At 41.2% G+C, this 16,022-nt stretch overlaps 1 protein-coding gene across 2 annotated transcripts in view; it reads right to left on the bottom strand.

The window, feature by feature from the left end:
* The window catches only part of ARHGAP33 (Rho GTPase activating protein 33), a 73,477-nt gene extending 58,758 nt beyond the window's left edge, over window positions 1–14,719 (bottom strand). The window contains exons 1-2 of one of the 2 annotated variants that reach the window (XM_069741735.1): window positions 14,247–14,719; window positions 13,472–13,541 (exon numbers count right to left, since the gene is read on the bottom strand). In XM_069741735.1, the coding sequence (XP_069597836.1) occupies window positions 13,472–13,534 (63 nt within the window). In that variant the 5' untranslated portion in view covers window positions 13,535–13,541; window positions 14,247–14,719. Of the gene's footprint in view, window positions 1–3,303; window positions 3,864–13,471; window positions 13,542–14,246 lie in introns of those variants that run through there. The other variant, XM_069741737.1, reaches the window with a different exon arrangement.
* Window positions 14,720–16,022: the final 1,303 nt, after the last annotated feature.

Genomic DNA, 16,022 nt, shown 5'->3' with positions numbered 1-16,022 from the left:
ATTTATCCAGCACTTGTCTGTGGAACATCGCTCCCATCCCCATTTATCCAGCACACGTCCATAAAGCATCGCTCCCATCCCCATTTATCCAGCGCTCGTCCATAGAGGATCGCTCCCATCCCCATTTATCCAGCACTCGTTCATAGAGCATCGCTCTCATCCCCATTTATCCAGCACTTGTCTGTGGAGCATCGCTCCCATCCCCATTTATCCAGCACACGTCCATAGAGCATCGCTCCCATCCCCATTTATCCAGCGCTCGTCCATAGAGGATCGCTCCCATCCCCATTTATCCAGCACTCGTTCATAGAGCATCGCTTCCGACCCATTTACTCAGCACTCGTCCGCAGAGCATAGCTTCCATTTATCCAGCATTCGTCCATAGAGCATCGCTTTTATCCCCATTTATACAGCACTTGTCTGTAGAGTATCACTCCCATCTCCATTTATCCAGTACTCGTTCATAGAGCATCGATCCCATCACATTTATCCAGCACTCGTCCATAGAGCATCACTCCCAACCCCATTTATCCAGCACTTGTCCGTAGAGCATCATTCCCATCCCCATTTATCCAGCGCTCGTCCATAGAGCATTGCTCCCATCCCAATTTATCCAGCACTCGTCCATAGAGGATCGCTTCCGACCCATTTACTCAGCACTCGTCGGCAGAGCATAGCTTCCATTTATCCAGCACTCCTCCATAGAGCATCACTCATATCCCCATTTATCCAGCACTCGTCCATAGAGCATCGATCCCATCCACATTTATCCAGCGCTCGTCCATAGAGCATTGCTCCCATCCTAATTTATCCAGCACTCGTCCATAGAGGATCGCTTCCGACCCATTTACTCAGCACTCGTCGGCAGAGCATAGCTTCCATTTATCCAGCACTCCTCCATAGAGCATCACTCATATCCCCATTTATCCAGCATTCGTCCATAGAGCATCGATCCCATCCACATTTATCCAGCACTCGTTCATAGAGCATCGCTCCCATCCCCATTTATCCAGCACTCGTCCGTAGAGCATCGCTCCCATCCCCATTTATCCATCACTCGTCCATAGACTATCACTCTCATCCCCATTTATCCAGCACTCGTCCGTAGAGCATCGCTCCCATCCCCATTTATCCATCACTCGTCCATAGACCATCACTCTCATCCCCATTTATCCAGCACTCGTCCGTAGAGCATCGCTCCCATCCCCATTTATCCAGTATTCGTCCATAGAGCATCGCTCCCATCCCCATTTATCCAGCACTCGTCCATAGAGCATCGCTCCCATCCCCATTTATCCAGCACTCGTCCATAGAGCATCGCTCCCATCCCCATTTATCCAGCACTCGTCCATAGAGCATCGCTCCCATCCCCATTTATCCAGCACTCGTCCATAGAGCATCGCTCCCATCCCCATTTATCCAGCACTCGTCCATAGAGCATCGCTCCCATCCCCATTTATCCAGCACTCGTCCATAGAGCATCGCTCCCATCCACATTTATCCAGCACTCATCCATAGAGCATCGCTCCCATCCACATTTATCCAGCACTTGTCCGCAGAGCATCGATCCCATCCACATTTATCCAGCACTTGTCCATAGAGCATCGCTCCCATCCCCATTTATCCAGCACTCGTCCATAGAGCATCGCTCCCGACCCATTTATCCAGCGCTCGTCCATAGAGCATCGCTCACATCCCCATTTATCCAGCACTCATCCATAGAGCATCGCTCCCAACCTATTTATCCAGCACTCGTCCATAGAGCATCGTTCCCATCCTCATTTATCCAGCACTCATCTGCAGAGCATCGCTCCCATCCTCATTTATCCAGCACTCGTCCATAGAACATCGCTCCCATATACATTTATCCAGCACTCGTCCATAGAGCATCGCTCCCATCCACATTTATCCAGCACTCGTCCATAGAGCATCGCTCCCATCCCCATTTATCCAGTATTTGTCCATAGAGCATCGCTCCCATCGCCATTTATCCAGCACTCGTCCATAGAGCATCGCTCCCATCCCCATTTATCCAGCACTCGTCCATAGAGCATCGCTCCAATCCCCATTTATCCAGCACTCGTCCATAGAGCATCGCTCCCATCCCCATTTATCCAGCACTCCTCCATAGAGCATCGCTCCCATCACCATTTATCCAGCACTCGTCCATAGAGCATCGCTCCCATCCACATTTATCCAGCACTCGTCCATAGAGCATCGCTCCCATCCCCATTTATCCATCACTCGTCCATAGAGCATCGCTCCCATCCCCATTTATCCATCACTCGTCCATAGAGCATCGATCCCATCCACATTTATCCAGCACTCGTCCATAGAGCATCGATCCCATCCCCATTTATTCAACACTCGTCCATAGAGCATCGATCCCATCCCCATTTATCCAGCACTCGTCCATAGAGCATCGATCCCATCCCCATTTATCCAGCACTCGTTCATAGAGCATCGCTCCCATCCCCATTTATCCAGCACTCGTCCATAGAGCATCGCTCCCATCCCCATTTATCCAGCACTCGTCTATAGAGCATCGCTCCCATCCCCATTTATCCAGCACTCGTCTATAGAGCATCACTCCCATCCCCATTTATCCAGCACTCGTTCATAGAGCATCGCTCCCATCCCCATTTATCCAGCACTCGTCCATAGAGCATCGCTCCCATCCACATTTATCCATCACTCGGCTGCAGAGCATCGCTCCCATCCCCATTTATCCAGCACTCGTCCATAGAGCATCACTCCCATCCCCATTTATCCATCACTCGGCTGCAGAGCATCACTCCCATCCCCATTTATCCATCACTCGGCTGCAAAGCATCGCTACCATCCCCATTTATCCATCACTCGGCTGCAGAGCATCACTCCCATCCCCATTTATCCATCACTCGGCTGCAGAGCATCACTCCCATCCCCATTTATCCATCACTCGGCTGCAGAGCATCACTCCCATCCCCATTTATCCAGCACTCGGCTGCAGAGCATCACTCCCATCCCCATTTATCCAGCACTCGGCTGCAGAGCATCACTCCCATCCCCATTTATCCAGCACTCGGCTGCAGAGCATCACTCCCATCCCCATTTATCCAGCACTCGGCTGCAGAGCATCGCTCCCATTTATCCACGTCCCTCAGCCCACTCTCTGTGCAGAGCATCGCAGCCCTGACATCTGATCTCTGGCACCGGACCGGATGATGACACGCCATGTGTGGCCCCGTCATGCAGCACGGAGGAGCCGCCGCCGCCCACAACAAAGGCGCACAGCCTGCACCGACCGGCCCCGGTACTCACCACCATCTTGCTGCCGTGCGCTCAGCGGGCCGTGAGGGGGCGCTCTCGCTCTGCCCGATCCATAGCGCCCTTTCTCCTGTAGACAGATGACGATTCCCGGCTCCGTCCCCGGGGGTCTCCGGTCAGTCGGCCCCTGTCCCCGGGGGTCTCCGGTCAGTCGGCCCCTGTCCCCGGGGGTCTCCGTGCTCCGGTCAGGCGGCCCCTGTCCCCGGGGGTCTCCGGTCAGTCGGCCCCTGTCCCCGGGGGTCTCCGTGCTCCGGTCAGGCGGCCCCTGTCCCCGGGGGTCTCCGGTCAGGCGGCCCCTGTCCCCGGGGGTCTCTCTCCGAGCGCCCACCCCATAGTGTCTCTATCGCTGACAGTCTGTCTCGTTACATTGTCCCAGTTCAGACCGCGGGCAGCAGGATCCGAGCGCTACAGAGGGGGAGACGGAGAACATTCTGCAACATTTACACCTTGATGGGATTCGGACCCCCCCTAAACCAATGATGAGGGGTCGTATCTGTGTCCCCCCACTGAGGGGTCCGGCGATGACCACCCAACAGAGCTGGGCGCAAATACCATATGGTTCCTCCGCCGGCCTCCCCCGCAACCTGCAAAATGGTAGAATCCATTCAGGTGCAAAGACAATGGTCCAATGTGAGCTGGAGCGCGGCAGTCCCATGTCCAGTCCCATGTAAACCTGTGTACACAGGAAGGCGGAGACCGGAGCAGCATTAACTTTACTGGAAAGCCACGAACAGCGATGATCTAACCTGAGAATACTGGGGAAAATGCACAAAACGGGGCGGAAACAGCAAATATTTACCGAGAGAAGAAACAATGTATCAATATAATAATAACAACACTACAGTGTACACAGCGGGGTATAATGTATCAGCGTAATAATCTATATCCATGATTGTCTAAGGGTCACTTCCGTCTGTCTGTCCTTCTGTCACGGCTGATTGGTCTCAACAGCTGACTATGTGGCTGGGAAATATACTACATGGACATGTATAGGGGCAGTAGTATAGTAGTTATATTCTTGTACATAGGGGCAGTAGTATAGTAGTTATATTCTTGTACATAGGGGGCAGTATTATAGTAGTTATATTCTTGTACATAGGGGCAGTATTATAGTAGTTATATTCTTGTACATAGGAGCAGTATTATAGTAGTTATATTCTTGTACATAGGGACAGTATTATAGTAGTTATATTCTTGTATATAGGAGCAGTATTATAGTAGATATATTCTTGTACATAGGGGGCAGTATTATAGTAGTTATATTCTTGTATATAGGAGCAGTATTATAGTAGTTATACTCTTGTACATAGGAGCAGTATTATAGTAGTTATATTCTTGTACATAGGGGGCAGTATTATAGTAGTTATATTCTTGTACATAGGGACAGTATTATAGTAGTTATATTCTTGTACATAGGAGCAGTATTATAGTAGTTATATTCTTGTACATAGGGGCAGTATTATAGTAGTTATATTCCTGCACATAGGAGCAGTATTATAGTAGTTATATTCCTGCACATAGGGGCAGTATTATAGTAGTTATATTCCTGCACATAGGGGCAGTATTATAGTAGTTATATTCCTGCACATAGGGGCAGTATTATAGTAGTTATATTCCTGCACATAGGGGCAGTATTATAGTAGTTATATTCCTGCACATAGGGGCAGTATTATAGTAGTTATATTCTTGTACATAGGGGGCAGTATTATAGTAGTTATATTCTTGTACATAGGAGCAGTATTATAGTAGTTATATTCTTGTACATAGGGACAGTATTATAGTAGTTATACTCTTGTACATAGGAGCAGTATTATAGTAGTTATATTCTTGTACATAGGGGGCAGTATTATAGTAGTTATATTCTTGTACATAGGGACAGTATTATAGTAGTTATACTCTTGTACATAGGAGCAGTATTATAGTAGTTATATTCTTGTACATAGGGGGCAGTATTATAGTAGTTATATTCTTGTACATAGGAGCAGTATTATAGTAGTTATATTCTTGTACATAGGGACAGTATTATAGTAGTTATATTCTTGTACATAGGGGCAGTATTATAGTAGTTATATTCTTGTACATAGGGACAGTATTATAGTAGTTATATTCTTGTACATATGGGCAGTATTATAGTAGTTATATTCTTGTACATAGGAGCAGTATTATAGTAGTTATATTCTTGTACATAGGGGCAGTATTATAGTAGTTATATTCTTGTATATAGGGGCAGTATTATAGTAGTTATATTCTTGTACATAGGGGCAGTATTATAGTAGTTATATTCTTGTACATAGGAGCAGTATTATAGTAGTTATATTCTTATATAGGAGCAGTATTATAGTAGTTATGTTCTTGTACATAGGGGCAGTATTATAGTAGTTATATTCTTGTACATAGGAGCAGTATTATAGTAGTTATATTCTTGTACATAGGAGCAGTATTATAGTAGTTATATTCTTGTATATAGGGGCAGTATTATAGTAGTTATATTCTTGTACATAGGGGGCAGTATTATAGTAGTTATATTCTTGTACATAGGGGCAGTATTATAGTAGTTATATTCTTGTACATAGAGGCAGTATTATAGTAGTTATATTCTTGTATATAGGAGCAGTATTATAGTAGTTATATTCTTGTATATAGGAGCAGTATTATAGTAGTTATATTCTTGTACATAGGGGCAGTATTATAGTAGTTATATTCTTGTACATAGGGGCAGTATTATAGTAGTTATATTCTTGTACATAGAGGCAGTATTATAGTAGTTATATTCTTGTATATAGGAGCAGTATTATAGTAGTTATATTCTTGCACATAGAGGCAGTATTATAGTAGTTATATTCTTGTACAAAGGAGCAGTATTATAGTAGTTTTATTCTTATATAGGGGGCAGTATTATAGTAGTTATATTCTTGTACATAGGAGCAGAATTATAGTAGTTATACTCTTGTACATAGGGGCAGTATTATAGTAGTTATATTCTTGTATATAGGAGCAGTATTATAGTAGTTATATTCTTGTACATGGGAGCAGTATTATAGTAGTTATATTCTTGTACATAGGGGGCAGTATTATAGTAGTTCTATTCTTGTACATAGGAGCAGTATTATAGTAGTTCTATTCTTGTACATAGGAGCAGTATTATAGTAGTTATATTCTTGTACATAGGGGCAGTATTATAGTAGTTATATTCTTGTATATAGGGGCAGTATTATAGTAGTTATATTCTTGTACATAGGGGCAGTATTATAGTAGTTATATTCTTGTACATAGGAGCAGTATTATAGTAGTTCTATTCTTGTACATAGGAGCAGTATTATAGTAGTTATATTCTTGTACATAGGGGCAGTATTATAGTAGTTATATTCTTGTATATAGGGGGCAGTATTATAGTAGTTATATTCTTGTATATAGGGGGCAGTATTATAGTAATTATATTCTTGTATATAGGGGGCAGTATTATAGTAGTTATATTCTTGTACATAGGGGGCAGTATTATAGTAGTTATATTCTTGTACATAGGGGCAGTATTATAGTAGTTATATACTTGTACATAAGGGCAGTATTATAGTAGTTATATTCGTGTACATAGAGGCAGTATTATAATAGTTATATTCTTGTACATTGGGGCAGTATTATAGTAGTTATATTCTTGTACATAGGAGCAGTATTATAGTAGTTATATTCTTGTACATAGGGGCAGTATTATAGTAGTTATATTCGTGTACATAGAGGCAGTATTATAGTAGTTATATTCTTGTACATAGAGGCAGTATTATAGTAGTTATATTCTTGTATATAGGAGCAGTATTATAGTAGTTATATTCTTGCACATAGAGGCAGTATTATAGTAGTTATATTCTTGTACATAGGGGGGAGTATTATAGTAGTTATATTCTTATATAGGGGCAGTATTATAGTAGTTATATTCTTATATAGGGGTCAGTATTATAGTAGTTATATTCTTGTACACAGGGGCAGTATTATAGTAGTTATATTCTTGTACATAGGGGCAGTATTATAGTAGTTATATTCTTGTACATAGGGGGGAGTATTATAGTAGTTATATTCTTATATAGGGGCAGTATTATAGTAGTTATATTCTTATATAGGGGTCAGTATTATAGTAGTTATATTCTTGTACACAGGGGCAGTATTATAGTAGTTATATTCTTGTACATAGGGGCAGTATTATAGTAGTTATATTCTTGTACATAGGGGCAGTATTATAGTAGTTATATTCTTGTACACAGGGGCAGTATTATAGTAGTTATATTCTTGTACATAGGGGCAGTATTATAGTAGTTATATTCTTGTACATAGGGGCAGTATTATAGCAGTTATATTCTTGTACACAGGGGCAGTATTATAGTAGTTATATTCTTGTACATAGGGGCAGTATTATAGTAGTTATATTCTTGTACATAGAGGCAGTATTATAGTAGTTATATTCTTGTATATAGGAGCAGTATTATAGTAGTTATATTCTTGCACATAGAGGCAGTATTATAGTAGTTATATTCTTGTACATAGGGGGGAGTATTATAGTAGTTATATTCTTATATAGGGGCAGTATTATAGTAGTTATATTCTTGTACATAGGGGGCAGTATTATAGTAGTTATATTCTTGTACATAGGGGCAGTATTATAGTAGTTATATTCTTGTACATAGGGGCAGTATTATAGTAGTTATATTCTTATATAGGGGTCAGTATTATAGTAGTTATATTCTTGTACATAGGAGCAGTATTATAGTAGTTATATTCTTGTACATAGGGGCAGTATTATAGTAGTTATATTCTTGTACATAGAGACAGTATTATAGTAGTTATATTCTTGTATATAGGAGCAGTATTATAGTAGTTATATTCTTGCACATAGAGGCAGTATTATAGTAGTTATATTCTTGTACATAGGGGGGAGTATTATAGTAGTTATATTCTTATATAGGGGCAGTATTATAGTAGTTATATTCTTGTACACAGGGGCAGTATTATAGTAGTTATATTCTTGTACATAGGGGCAGTATTATAGTAGTTATATTCTTGTACATAGAGACAGTATTATAGTAGTTATATTCTTGTATATAGGAGCAGTATTATAGTAGTTATATTCTTGCACATAGAGGCAGTATTATAGTAGTTATATTCTTATATAGGGGTCAGTATTATAGTAGTTATATTCTTGTACACAGGGGCAGTATTATAGTAGTTATATTCTTGTACATAGGGGCAGTATTATAGTAGTTATATTCTTGTACATAGAGACAGTATTATAGTAGTTATATTCTTGTATATAGGAGCAGTATTATAGTAGTTATATTCTTGCACATAGAGGCAGTATTATAGTAGTTATATTCTTGTACATAGGGGGGAGTATTATAGTAGTTATATTCTTATATAGGGGCAGTATTATAGTAGTTATATTCTTGTACATAGGGGGCAGTATTATAGTAGTTATATTCTTGTACATAGGGGCAGTATTATAGTAGTTATATTCTTGTACATAGGGGCAGTATTATAGTAGTTATATTCTTGTACATAGGGGCAGTATTATAGTAGTTATATTCTTGTACATAAGAGCAGTATTATAGTAGTTATATCCTTGTATATAGGAGCAGTATTATAGTAGTTATATTCTTGTACATAGGGGCAGTATTATAGTAGTTATATTCTTATACATAGGGGCAGTATTATAGTAGTTATATTATTGTACATAGGGGCAGTATTATAGCAGTTATATTCTTATACATAGGGGCAGTATTATAGTAGTTATATTATTGTACATAGGGGCAGTATTATAGTAGTTATATTCTTGTACATAGGGGCAGTATTATAGTAGTTATATTCTTGTACATAGGGGCAGTATTATAGTAGTTATATTCTTATACATAGGGGCAGTATTATAGTAGTTATATTCTTATACATAGGAGCAGTATTATAGTAGTTATATTCTTATACATAGGGGCAGTATTATAGCAGTTATATTATTGTACATAGGGGCAGTATTATAGTAGTTATATTCCTATACATAGGGGCAGTATTATAGTAGTTATATTCTTGTACATAGGGGGCAGTATTATAGTAATTATATTCTTGTATATAGGGGCAGTATTATAGTAGTTATATTCTTGTACATAGCAGTATTATAGTAGTTATATTCCTATACATAGGGGCAGTATTATAGTAGTTATATTCCTGTACATAGGGGGCAGTATTATAGTAACTATATTCTTGTATATAGGGGGCAGTATTATAGTAGTTATATTCTTGTACATAGGGGCAGCACTATAGTAGTTATATTCTTGTACATAGGGGGCAGTATTATAGTGGTTATATTCTTGTATATAGGGGGCAGTATTATAGTAGTTATATTCTTGTACATAGGAGCAGTATTATAGTAGTTATATTCCTATACATAGGGGCAGTATTATAGTAGTTATATTCCTGTACATAGGGGGCAGTATTATAGTAATTATATTCTTGTATATAGGGGGCAGTATTATAGTAGTTATATTCTTGTATATAGGGGGCAGTATTATAGTAGTTATATTCTTGTACATAGGAGCAGTATTATAGTAGTTATATTCTTGTACATAGGGGCAGTATTATAGTAGCTATATTCTTGTACATAGGGGCAGTATTATAGTAGTTATATTCTTGTACATAGGGGCAGTATTATAGTAGTTATATTCTTGTACATAGGAGCAGTATTATAGTAGTTATATTCTTGTACGTAGGGGCAGTATTATAGTAGTTATATTCCTGTACATAGGGGGCAGTATTATAGTAGTTATATTCTTGTACGTAGGGGCAGTATTATAGTAGTTATATTCTTGTATATAGGGGCAGTATTATAGTAGTTACATTCTTGTACATAGGAGCAGTATTATAGTAATTATATTCTTGTATATAGGGGCAGTATTATAGTAGTTATATTCTTGAACATAGGAGCAGTATTATAGTAATTATATTCTTGTATATAGGGGGCAGTATTATAGTAATTATATTCTTGTATATAGGGGGCAGTATTATAGTAGTTATATTCTTGTACATAGGAGCAGTATTATAGTAGTTATATTCTTGTACATAGGGACAGTATTATAGTAGTTATATACTTGTACATAGGGGCAGTATTATAGTAGTTATATTCTTGTACATAGGGGCAGTATTATAGCAGTTATATTCTTGTACATAGGGGCAGTATTATAGTAGTTATATTCTTGTACATAGGAGCAGTATTATAGTAGTTATATTCTTGTACGTAGGGGCAGTATTATAGTAGTTATATTCCTGTACATAGGGGGCAGTATTATAGTAGTTATATTCTTGTACGTAGGGGCAGTATTATAGTAGTTATATTCTTGTATATAGGGGCAGTATTATAGTAGTTACATTCTTGTACATAGGAGCAGTATTATAGTAATTATATTCTTGTACGTAGGGGCAGTATTATAGTAGTTATATTCTTGTACATAGGAGCAGTATTATAGTAGTTATATTCTTGTACGTAGGGGCAGTATTATAGTAGTTATATTCCTGTACATAGGGGGCAGTATTATAGTAGTTATATTCCTGTACATAGGGGGCAGTATTATAGTAGTTATATTCTTGTATATAGGGGCAGTATTATAGTAGTTACATTCTTGTACATAGGAGCAGTATTATAGTAATTATATTCTTGTATATAGGGGCAGTATTATAGTAGTTATATTCTTGTACATATGGGCAGTATTATAGTAATTATATTCTTGTACATAGGATCAGTATAGTAGTTATATTCTTGTACATAGGGGGCAGTATTATAGTAGTTATATTCTTGTATATAGGGGCAGTATTATAGTAGTTATATTCTTGTACATAGGAGCAGTGTTATAGTAGTTATATTCTTGTACATAGGAGCAGTATTATAGTAGTTATATTCTTGTACGTAGGGGCAGTATTATAGTAGTTATATTCCTGTACATAGGGGGCAGTATTATAGTAGTTATATTCTTGTACGTAGGGGCAGTATTATAGTAGTTATATTCTTGTATATAGGGGCAGTATTATAGTAGTTACATTCTTGTACATAGGAGCAGTATTATAGTAATTATATTCTTGTATATAGGGGCAGTATTATAGTAGTTATATTCTTGTACATAGGAGCAGTATTATAGTAATTATATTCTTGTACATAGGATCAGTATAGTAGTTATATTCTTGTACATAGGAGCAGTATTATAGTAGTTATATTCTTGTACATAGGAGCAGTATTATAGTAGTTATATTCTTGTACATAGGAGCAGTATTATAGTAGTTATATTCTTGTACATAGGAGCAGTATTATAGTAAGTTATATTCTTGTACATAGGGACAGTATTATAGTAGTTATATACTTGTACATAGGGGCAGTATTATAGTAGTTATATTCTTGTACATAGGGGCAGTATTATAGCAGTTATATTCTTGTACATAGGGGCAGTATTATAGTAGTTATATTCTTGTACATAGGAGCAGTATTATCTATATATATAATTGTCTAAGGGTCACTTCCGTCTGTCTGTCTCCTTCTGTCACGGTTATTCATTCGCTGATTGGTCTCGGCAGCTGCCTGTCATGGCTGCCGCGACCAATCAGCGACGGGCACAGTCCGATTAGTCCCTCCCCTGCACTCATTGCCCGGCGCCCGCTCTGTAATCCCCTCCACTCACCGCTCACACAGGGTTAATGGCAGCGGTAACGGCCCGCGGTGTAACACACTCCGTTACTGCTGCTATTAACCCTGTGTGTCCCCAACTATTTACTATTGATGCTGCCTATGCAGCATCAATAGTAAAAATAGGTCATGTTAAAAATAATAAAAAAAAACAAAAAACCTGCTATACTCACCCTCCGCCGCCTTTCTCGCTCCTCGCCATGCTCCTGGGACCGCTCCATTGCAAGCGGCAGCTTCCGCTCCCAGGACTGGTATGAGAAGGACCTGTGATGACGTCGTGGTCACATGAGCGTGACGTCACGGCAGGTCCTTGTCGCACACCAGCCCTGGGACCGGAAGCTGCCGCTTGCAATGGAGCGGTCCCAGGAGCATGGCGAGGAGCGAGAAAGGCGGCGGAGGGTGAGTATAGCAGGACTTCAACGGGCCTTCGGAAGGTGAGTATATGTTTATTTTTATTTTTTAAGTCTCTATACTACATGGCTCTGTGCTGGGCAATATACTACGTGGCTCTGTGCTGTATACTCCGTTGCTGGGCAATATACTACGTGGCTGGGCAATATACTACGTGACTGGGCAATATACTACGAGACTGGGCAATATACTACGTGGCTGTGCAATATACTACGTGGCTGGGCAATATACTACGTGGCTGGGCAATATACTACGTGACTGGGCAATATACTACGTGGCTGTGCAATATACTACGTGGCTGTGCAATATACTACGTGGCTGGGCAATATACTACGTGACTGGGCAATATACTACGTGACTGGGCAATATACTACGTGACTGGGCAATATACTACGTAGCTGGACAATATACTACGTGGCTGGGCAATATACTACGTGGCTGTGCAATATACTACGTGGCTGGGCAATATACTACGTGGCTGGGCAATATACTACGTGGCTGGGCAATATACTACGTGGCTGGGCAATATACTACGTGGCTGGGCAATATACTACGTGGCTGGGCAATATACTACGTGGCTGGGCAATATACTACGTGGCTGGGCAATATACTACGTGGCTGGGCAATATACTACGTGGCTGGGCAATATACTACGTGGCTGGGCAATATACTACGTGGCTGGGCAATATACTACGTGGCTAGGCAATATACTACGTGACTGGGCAATATACTACGTGGGCTGTGCAATATACTACGTGGCTGAGCAATATACTACGTGACTGGGCAATATACTACGTGGCTGGGCAATATACTACGTGGCTGGGCAATATACTACGTGGCTGGGCAATATACTACGTGGCTGGGCAATATACTACGTGGCTGGGCAATATACTACGTGGCTGGGCAATATACTACGTGACTGGGCAATATACTACGTGGCTGGGCAATATACTACGTGGACATGCATATTCTAGAATACCCGATGCGTTAGAATCAGGCCACCATCTAGTTCTTTATAACACTGGATGATCGTTTCTTGCTTCTTCTTCTTACCAGACTGTGACTTTCTGACATTTCTTCTTTGTGCAGTGGTTCGTTTTCGGGGGTCTCTTCCATTTCACACCTGGGGGGGGATTTAATGAATAAGTCAATTACATAATATCAGCGATCAGACAATAATCTATAAATCCCTTTTTTTCAGGGTAAAGTCTCTACCGGACCCCGATCCTGCTGTCTCCTTCTTCAGTGGAACAGCGCCCCTAGTGGGCAATGAGTGGAAATGTAAAAATGTGACCACCTGCTTCACGACTCCTGTCACATGACCCTTTTTTTGACTGCGCCGATTGGCTAACGGGGTGGTCTAGATGGCAAACTCATTTCCTATTGGCCCCTTGAGTAAGAGCCAATGCGGCCCCTCGTTTATTATTAGGACATCCCTCCCGTTTAGGGCCCGTCCTGGTGACCGTTTTCTCGTCCCTTTAAAATTTGGGTAGATGCCAACGCTGGGGGTCATTTTTGATCTTCTGATTGTGGAAGCCCCCCGGTTGGCGCCCGATATTTACTGAAGATGGGACATTTAACACCATTTCCACAACCTCTGCGCGCTGTCAGTCTCTGGATGCGCCCATTCGATATTACGCCTCGCAGCTGAGGACTTGTTACATTGTATCAGGGCAGGTAAGAGTGTAGCAAAAAGCAGAGATCTTGAACAAACCTGTCCACCATACATGATATTTTTTTTTTTTTTGGGGGGGGGGGGCAAGATGGCCGATAGCCCCCATAGGGGGGTGTAATACGCAGTGGGGTATGGCGGCACTTCTGGACTCACCCGCCGGCCGTCCGCTGCTTTGTTTGCCAAGTGCGAGCCTCTTCGTCTGCAGACGTGGAACTGAAGTCAGCGACTCCGGAGAGGAAGCCAGTCCGGCAGCTCTAACGGGAAGCCGCTGGTTAACCCCTTTCCTGCCACAGGATCTATAAAAGCAGATCTAAGCGACCCGAGCCGGCGTCACTGCAGGTAATCTGCCCCGTCCCCCGGTCATCCTTCAGGGGGCCCCCAATAATAAGTAGCGCTGCTCCCCTCCGAGTCGCCCTTATATCATCGCCCCAAACCGCAGCTTTCTCTGCAGCGATTCCCTTTACTCAACCCTAAAAATAAATCAGGAAGTTTGCGCTTGTGGTCAGCAGTACTAGGCGGTATTATATTATTATTGTGATTGGCTCCAGTTATAGAAAAGATTTCCCTTTATATGATGAGCGGATGCACAAGACTAAAAGGGGAGGACAAGCGACAATGGGGGCTATCAGGAGGGTACAGATAAGGTAAGTAGACCCCAAAATGATTAAAACTAAACAGCTTTACAAAACTTCCTGCCGTTTTGTGTTTCCATGGTAACAGACTACGAACACTGTAGTCAGAGACCTCCCTCCTGCCATCTGTCCTGTAACAGCCAGTAAAAAGCAGCGGGATCAATGGAAGGGAGCATGACTTCAGGGTCAGACTACACGTGGACTGTTTGTAGTCTGTTACCATGTAATCAGCATGGGTTTATGAGAAATCGCTCCTGTCAAACCAATCTAATCAGTTTTTATGAAGAGGTAAGCTATAGGCTGGACCACGGTGAGTCATTGGACGTGGTATATCTCGATTTTTCCAAAGCGTTTGATACCGTGCCGCACAAGAGGTTGGTACACAAAATGAGAATGCTTGGTCTGGGGGAAAATGTGTGTAAATGGGTTAGTAACTGGCTTAGTGATAGAAAGCAGAGGGTGGTTATAAATGGTATAGTCTCTAACTGGGTCGCTGTGACCAGTGGGGTACCGCAGGGGTCAGTATTGGGACCTGTTCTCTTCAACATATTCATTAATGATCTGGTAGAAGGTTTACACAGTAAAATATCGATATTTGCAGATGATACAAAACTATGTAAAGCAGTTAATACAAGAGAAGATAGTATTCTGCTACAGATGGATCTGGATAAGTTGGAAACTTGGGCTGAAAGGTGGCAGATGAGGTTTAACAATGATAAATGTAAGGTTATACACATGGGAAGAGGGAATCAATATCACCATTACACACTGAACGGGAAACCACTGGGTAAATCTGACAGGGAGAAGGACTTGGGGATCCTAGTTAATGATAAACTTACCTGGAGCAGCCAGTGCCAGGCAGCAGCTGCCAAGGCAAACAGGATCATGGGGTGCATTAAAAGAGGTCTGGATACACATGATGAGAGCATTATACTGCCTCTGTACAAATCCCTAGTTAGACCGCACATGGAGTACTGTGTCCAGTTTTGGGCACCGGTGCTCAGGAAGGATATAATGGAACTAGAGAGAGTACAAAGGAGGGCAACAAAATTAATAAAGGGGATGGGAGAACTACAATACCCAGATAGATTAGCGAAATTAGGATTATTTAGTCTAGAAAAAAGACGACTGAGGGGCGATCTAATAACCATGCATAAGTATATAAGGGGACAATACAAATATCTCGCTGAGGATCTGTTTATACCAAGAAAGGTGACGGGCACAAGGGGGCATTCTTTGCGTCTGGAGGAGAGAAGGTTTTTCCACCAACATAGAAGAGGATTCTTTACTGTTAGGG

Source organism: Ranitomeya imitator, chromosome 10 (genome assembly GCF_032444005.1).
Source record: "Ranitomeya imitator isolate aRanImi1 chromosome 10, aRanImi1.pri, whole genome shotgun sequence".
NCBI classification, from domain to species: Eukaryota; Metazoa; Chordata; class Amphibia; order Anura; family Dendrobatidae; genus Ranitomeya; species Ranitomeya imitator.
Note: the sequence above shows the minus strand (reverse complement) of the source record. Positions and strands in the feature narration are given on the sequence as shown.